The sequence below is a fragment of the Nicotiana tabacum genome, chromosome 1, assembly GCF_000715075.1.
Source record: "Nicotiana tabacum cultivar K326 chromosome 1, ASM71507v2, whole genome shotgun sequence".
In the NCBI taxonomy this organism is placed as follows: domain Eukaryota; kingdom Viridiplantae; phylum Streptophyta; class Magnoliopsida; order Solanales; family Solanaceae; genus Nicotiana; species Nicotiana tabacum.
The window spans coordinates 200495275-200502734 of NC_134080.1; the positions used below are offsets into that span (position 1 = coordinate 200495275).

At 35.3% G+C, this 7460-nt stretch overlaps 1 protein-coding gene across 1 annotated transcript; it reads right to left on the reverse strand.

The window, feature by feature from the left end:
- Nucleotides 1-2360: 2360 nt before the first annotated feature.
- On the reverse strand, nucleotides 2361-2990 carry LOC142164634 (uncharacterized). The gene has a single exon (XM_075222805.1). It carries the CDS (start codon nucleotides 2988-2990, stop codon nucleotides 2361-2363), a length of 630 nt encoding a protein of 209 aa, XP_075078906.1.
- Nucleotides 2991-7460: the final 4470 nt, after the last annotated feature.

Consider the following 7460-nt stretch of genomic DNA (forward strand, 5'->3'; position numbering starts at 1 on the left):
TCCGTACTGCAAAAAATTTACAATCTCGTTTCTCCAATCCCAAGTTAGATTATTGAAATTTACCTCATTTTTATCTTGATCAAGTACGGAATGAAACAAATGAATTACAGAGGCATTTTCTTTGTTGGTTACTTCTGCGGCGGATGCAAGATTAGCTAGGGCATCTGCCTCGGCATTCTTTTCTCTTGGTATCTGCATAATTTTCCAAGTTCGGAATTGTCTAACTAAGTCTCGCGCCTTTTCTAGGTACTGCTGCATTCTTGCCTCTCTGGCTGTATAAGTCCCCTGCATTTGGTTAACTACGAGTTGAGAATCGCTTTTGATCATGACCTGCTCTATTCCGAGCTCTCGTGCCAATTTTAGACCTGCAATCACAACTTTATATTCTGCTTCATTATTAGTAATGGGATGGCATTTTATAGCTTGTCATATAATCCCTCCCATAGGTGGGACCAGGACAATACCCAAACCTGCACCTTTTACATTTGAAGAGCCATCGGTGAATAAGGTCCACGTACCTGGTTTAGACCCGTTAAATATTTGCAGTTCTTTTTCTGCCTCTGTTACCATCCCTAAGCTAAAATCTTCTACAAAATTTGCTAAAACCTGTGACTTTATTGCAGTTCTAGGTCGATATGTGATGTCATATTCACTTAGCTCTATTGCCCATTTGGCTAACCTGCCTGATAACTCTTGCTTATGTAATATATTATGTAAAGGGTAGGCAGTTAATACAGAGATAGGATGACATTGAAAATAAGGTCTTAATTTTCTAGATGTCATAATCAATGCTAATGCAAATTTTTCTAAATGAGGATATCGAGTTTTAGCATCCAATAAAGATTTGCTAACGTAATAAATTGGAGATTATTTACCTTTGTCCTCTCGAACTAATACAACACTTACCGCTACTTCCGAAATAACAAGGTAAACGAGTAGTTTTTCCCCGTCCTTAGGTTTAACAAGCAATTGTGGATTTGACAATTATGCTTTTAAATTTTTCAGTGCCTGTTGACATTCTTCGGATCATTCAAATTGATTTTGCTTTTTTAAGGCTGAAAAGAACTTAAAGTATTTTTCCGATGATTTGGAAATAAATTTCCCCAATGTTGCTATTCTTCCTTTCAATCTCTGTACTTCTTTTTTTCTTGAAAGTATATTCGGTATTTCTTTAATAGCCTTAATCTGCGTAGGGTTTACTTCAATGCCACGGTTAGAAACAAGGAATCCCAAGAACTTACCTAATGATACGCCGAATACACATTTTTCTGAATTTAACTTCATGTTAAATTTGCGAAGAATCTCGAACGTATCTGATAGGTGTTGAATATGATCCCATGCTTGTTGTGATTTGACTAGCATATCATCTATATAAACCTCCATGGTTTTTCCTAGACGTTCTTGAAACATCTTGGTCGCAAGCCTTTGGTGCGTAGCTCCAGCATTTTTTAAACTGAATGGCATAACTTTATAGCGATAAGTCCCCCTGTCTATAATAAAGGAAGTTTTTTCCTCATCTAGAGGATCCATTTTAATTTGATTATATTCTGAATAAGCATCTAAAAAACTTAATAATTCATGTCCTACAGTAGCATCAATTAGTTGATCTATGTGCGGTAATGGAAAAGAATCTGAAGGGCAGGCTTTATTTAGATCAGTATAATCTACACAAACTCGCCACTTACCATTCTTTTTGGGTACTACTACAGTATTAGTTAACCAATCTGGATATTTTACTTCGTGGATAGACCCGATTTTTAAAAGTTTTTGTACCTCATCCTGAATCACCTGATTCTTGAAGGAACCTTACTTCCTTTTCTTTTGCTTGACAAGTGGGTATGTTGGATCTTCATTCAGCTTATGGGTCATCACCTCCGATGGTATACCTGACATATCTGAATGCGCCAAGCAAAACAATCTGTGTTAGCTTTTAAAAATTCAATTAACTTACTTTTTATCTCTAGGCTGAGGTTGGTTCCAATGTAGACTTTTCTGTCCGGCCAATGTACGAATAATATCACAGCTTCTAGTTCCTCGATCGTTGTTTTGATATTTTCATTTTCTTCTAGTTCTTGAATAGTATCAGGTCTCGAGTCTACATCTGTTTGCCCGTCTACAGTTGAGGCTTGTGTTGTTGAATCCTCAACTGAATTCTGTAATTGCTATTTCTCGTGGCTTTTTGCGCTCGTGCCTGCCACTGAGTTAATGCTTTGAGAATCCTGTTGGTCATCATGGATTTGTTGTATTCCCCATTGTGAAGGAAACTTGATAACTTGATGTAGGGTAGATGGAACAACATCCATTTCGTGAATCCATGGCCTGCCGAGAATCATATTGTAAGCCATGTCCATTTCTATCACTTAAAATTTGGTGTCTTTGACTACTCCTTCTTCAAATGTGGTGAGTATTATCTCCCTTTTTGTTACGACTCTTGAGTTGTCAAAACTAGACAAGGTGTGTGCCTTGGGTATCAACTTATCATCGGCTTGCATCTCGTTTACCACTCTCATCAGAATGATATTCACAGAACTACCTGGATCAATCAAAACTCGTTTTACATTAGTGTCATGTGCAAGTAAAGATATTACCAGTGCATCATTGTGTGGGGTCAGCAAGCCATCTGTATCAGCATCATCAAATGTTATACTATCTTCTTCCAAAACTTCACGAACTCGCTTCCCGTGGGTGACTGTGATTTTTGACACCTTCTTTGTTGTCATGTATGCTACGCAATTGATCTCTTCCCCTCCATTTATGACATTAACCATTCTTTTTGGTGATGGAGGTTTCAACAGTTCTTGCCTATTTTTCATATATGCCTGTTTTCCTTTTTCGCTAAACAATTCTCTTAAGTACCCTTGCTTTAGTAGATGTTCAACTTCACCTTGTAGTAACCTGCAATTAGCCGTTTTGTGACCGTGATCGCTGTAAAACTCGCACCAAAATTTGGGATTCCTCCTATTTGGGTTCGATTCATTTCTTTTGGCCATCGTACCTTGTCTCCCATACTTCTTAGAATAGCTACCAGCTCGGACGTGCTTACATTAAAGTTGTAACCACCAATTTTAGCCTTCGAACATGTCATCGTCTCACGTTTCTCTTATTTGCTCTTTTCCGAACCTCGATAACGAACCTGATTCTCTAACCCTTGATCAAGGATCATACCTTGGGTTTTCTTGTTTCGAATGCAAATCCCTTCATGCTGGTTCTATATAAGGCTCGTATATATTTTTATCGGACCTTTTTTCGGTCTTTATCCTTCTTGAACTTACTCTTTCATCTTTCCGAGACTGAGTGATAGTGTCTTTTTCTATTCGCAGCTTTGTATTGTACCTATTGTAAATATTATTCCAAGTTGTTACAGGAAATTCTCGTAAGCTTTCTTTGAGTCTCCTCATGGCTTCCAAGCTTTTTTCATTTATATTACTGGAAAAGGCCATAGCCGCCCAGTTATCAGGTACACGTGGCAACATCATCCTTTCACACTGGAATCTGTCTACGAATTCCCTAAGCAGCTCTGTATCTCCTTGTTTTATTTTGAAAATGTCCTCCATTCATTTTTCAACTTTTTGGGCTCCCGAGTGTGCTTTGATAAATGAATCTGCAAGCTCAGTAAAAGAATCAATAGAATTTTCAGGTAAAAGAGAATACCATGTCAATGTTCCCTTGTGAGTGTTTCTCCAAATTTTTTGACCAACACTGACTCAATTTCTTGCTTGGTCAAATCGTTGCCCTTTACACCAATTGTAAATGCAGTTACGTGATCCCGTGGATCAGTTGTTCCATCGTATTTCGGAATATCAGGCATCTTGAATTTCTTTGGAATTGGTAAAGGAGCGGCACTTGGCTTCTAAGGTTGTTGAAAGTATTTCTCTATATCTATCCCCTTGATTACGGGCGGCACTCCAGGTATATGTTCTATGCGATCACTTTGCTCCTTGAGCTGTTTCTGCAAAGTTAGTACTAAACTTTGTAAATCAGAATTAACTGGGTTACCTGTCCCTCCATCACGAGATTCACTGGGAGTTCCACCGCTGCCTGAATTAACGAGTCCAGAGTGAAGATTTTCTACGGTTACAATGTTTTTTGGAGGTGGTATCGATGGTATATTCGGCAACTGGCTAGAAAAAGCCTGAAGAGCATTGCTGACCTGTTGAGCGATTAATTTTTTCAAAGCTTCATCAATAGCCTAATCATTCTATAACTACTCATTCATATTTGATTCAGATCCGTTAGGAGTCCTTTCTCGAGATTGTCGAGGAGAGTTTCGTTGTGAGGGGACTGGAGTTCCATCACCTTGTTGATTCTCCTGATGTTGCTGATTTTCTTGGTGGTGTAAATTTTGTTGGTTGTTGTCGTTGACGTTCGTTATGATTGTTTTGACAAAAGAATTGATTTAGAAAGTAAAAGATTATCAGATTCCCGGTAACGGAACCAACTTTTTTAACCAGAAAATAGGAATTTCGGTCAAAGCGTAATTTTAGAAGAACTCGGGTTACTGATAATCAAATAAGGAAATAATTATATAGCAAGAAAGGAAAATTGGACTGAGAAGTATCCGAGTAGGCAATATAAAGCAATGTAAATAAGTATATTCCAATAATAATCAGTGTGTCCATACAATTGTTACTTCTCTCCTTTTATAGCTATTTTCAAGTACAACATTTCTTTCCTTTCATAGTAGAGTCATTATGAGCATTAAATGACATTAATAAAATGTTATAATTAGCAATCGTAACTGTTTCGTGAAGATTCTATAACGTTTCCTATCATTTACGCTCATTAATTGAAGATATTACGAATCTGTACTTTTTATTGTCTTGGTTCATTTCACCGGTGTCTCTTCAAATTATCAAGAGGCCCGAGTGACCGTTCCTTCTCATCTCCATGACACTTCACTCGTACCTGTTAAAACTCGCGTCTTTTTAAGTACTCTTTGCCAGCTGTCACTCTTCTAATAATCCTCGTGTCTTAACATGTCAACCACACAATTAATTCCAAGTGTAATATCGATTTTTCCCCAATACAAATATATCCACTGAAGTTCTATAAGTGAGATTTGAGAAGAATAATTTGTAAATAGATCTTAACCCTATCTTATAAAGGTAGAGAGACTATTTTCGATAAACTTTTGGCTAAAGAAAGCATAATCCTAAGAAAACACAGATAAGATATCCAAAATAAACATGATCTTAAGCTTCAAATGATCATTGTCTTACTCTTAACGCAGTCGTAGGGTATGTGCAAGATCGGATAAATATAACTATACACTTAAGCGGCAAATATGCGGGTTGGGTAGGAGATGGATGGATCAAAAACGGATAATATAAAAACGAATAAATTATCGGAACTGATTTATATTAAATACGGATAAAACTTGAATTAACTGACGGAATATAGATATTCATATTATCTATTACTTCTTGAATATGATCACTTTTGGGAGAATATCTAGTCTTTCAGACTTGAGGAACCCCAACTTTAGTCTTTACAAATGTAAAAGTTAAACCAATTAGTTATCTATTGGTTATCCATTTTTTAAGTGGATAATGTGAATCTTATCCATATTTGACCCATTTTTTAAAAAAATTATTATCCAATCCATATTTTAATGGATAATATAGATGGATAACTATTTTTTTTTAATCCCTTTTGCCCCTACTAGGCATATCTATGAGAAAAAATTATAGTTGTTTAATTTAAATTCTAATTTCTCTGTCTTTAATATATAAATGATTTTTGTTAAACTGATATAGAACTACAGATGGCGAAAAATCAAAATTCTTAAAAACTTGTATCAAGAATGACTTGAAAAAATGGAAACAAGACCAGACATAATTTGATGAACAAATTTAAAACCTTTGTAGATATACTCAATCATTAGTTCTCAACCGTGGGGTGAATGGAATATAAACAAAAATATTAAAGTTCGAGATAACTCATCAAAACGCGTTACAGCATCTTTAGCTCCATCGATTCATGATAGGAGGCAATGAAGTCGGAGTTAGAAGCATAAAAACTGAAGCTATGGCCCCAAACATAGGCGGAGCCAAGATTTGAATTGTATGAGTTCTAAATTCGAGGGTGATGACATTAGATGTTAGTATCTGGATTTTAAAATTTAATTTTTATACAAATTTAATTAATTTCATAATCCAAGGCTTGAACGTGTGGTGGAAAGTGAGACATTGATATAATAATTTTCGCCTTATATTTGTGAAAGAGGATGTGGTCCTCAAGTTTATTTCTGGATAATAATTTTCGGTGGAGTTTGGTATAAATCCTTGTCTAATGAATACTGAATGACTATAGATTAGACTTCTTTCTACTATCTGTACTAGTGGTTCCCTTGTTTCACTAATAATTATTACTTTAGTATTTGTTAGTAATTTTTAGTGTGCTTTCTTGTTAGATATCAGGTCGACTTACACTATTTCATTTCATTATATATGCAGAAGAATTTAATTAATTGCTTAATTTTTAAAAAGGATGGCAGGTGATGCTAATTTTTTAAGTTTTTAACGGCTCCAACATTGTAAAAGAACTCCCTTTGAAGTATATATTAGGAGTTAATTAGTTTTTAATTGGAAATAATCCATAGTTTGTTCGTATTTTCAGGCTTCAAATGAAGGAACTGGGGCCCTTTCATCAAATGTCAGACCATTTTTCAGCCAGTTACAGTAGTGAAACATAATCTAATTCTACTCAAACTGGAAAATAAATGTCTCGTGACAAAATAATTTTTCTTTAGCTTTGTACCCTTTACATTCTTTAGCTTGGTATTTGAAAAAGGGTTTTGAAAGAGCAATTATGTCCTTATACATGCTTATTCATACATTAAAAATAATTATGATATTGTTAATATTATAGATTTGTTATATATAAGAATAGTACTGAATATGCTAAGGTGTATAACTAATACATAGGTTGAAAATACTATTACCAAATAACGGATTAATAATATCAAAATTAATATATGTAGTATTTTCTCTAATATATCCTACCAAACGACCCTTGTAAATATTAGTTGCACGTGTAAACAAAGTCTTATTAATGTTAGTAAGTATATGACTCTCTTGACTCTTTGTATAAACTGACCATGACATTGGCGATTGAAGCAATATATTGGGACACAATATTTGAGTTCCTCAATTATTCTAAACTATTCTATAATCTTTTCACAAAAAAATAATGTGAAAAGATACATCTATTAATTTGATATAGATACCCAATACAGGTAAGTTGTTATTGTTGTTATTTTTATTACGCATTTCCATGGTACTAATATATCATCTCCTATTGCTTTTTTGAGTCGAGGGTCTCCTGGAAACAGCCTCTCTATCCTTCGGGGTAGGGGTAAGGTCTGCGTACATATTACCCTCCCCAGACCCCACTTGTGGGATTATACTGGGTCGTTGTCGTTGTCGTCGTCGCACCCAATACAGGTAAATTTTTACCAA

Bases quoted from the DNA above. Each gene is read 5' to 3' on its own strand.
- LOC142164634 (XM_075222805.1), bottom strand. From the start codon at position 2,990: ATGGCCAAAAGAAATGAATCGAACCCAAATAGGAGGAATCCCAAATTT.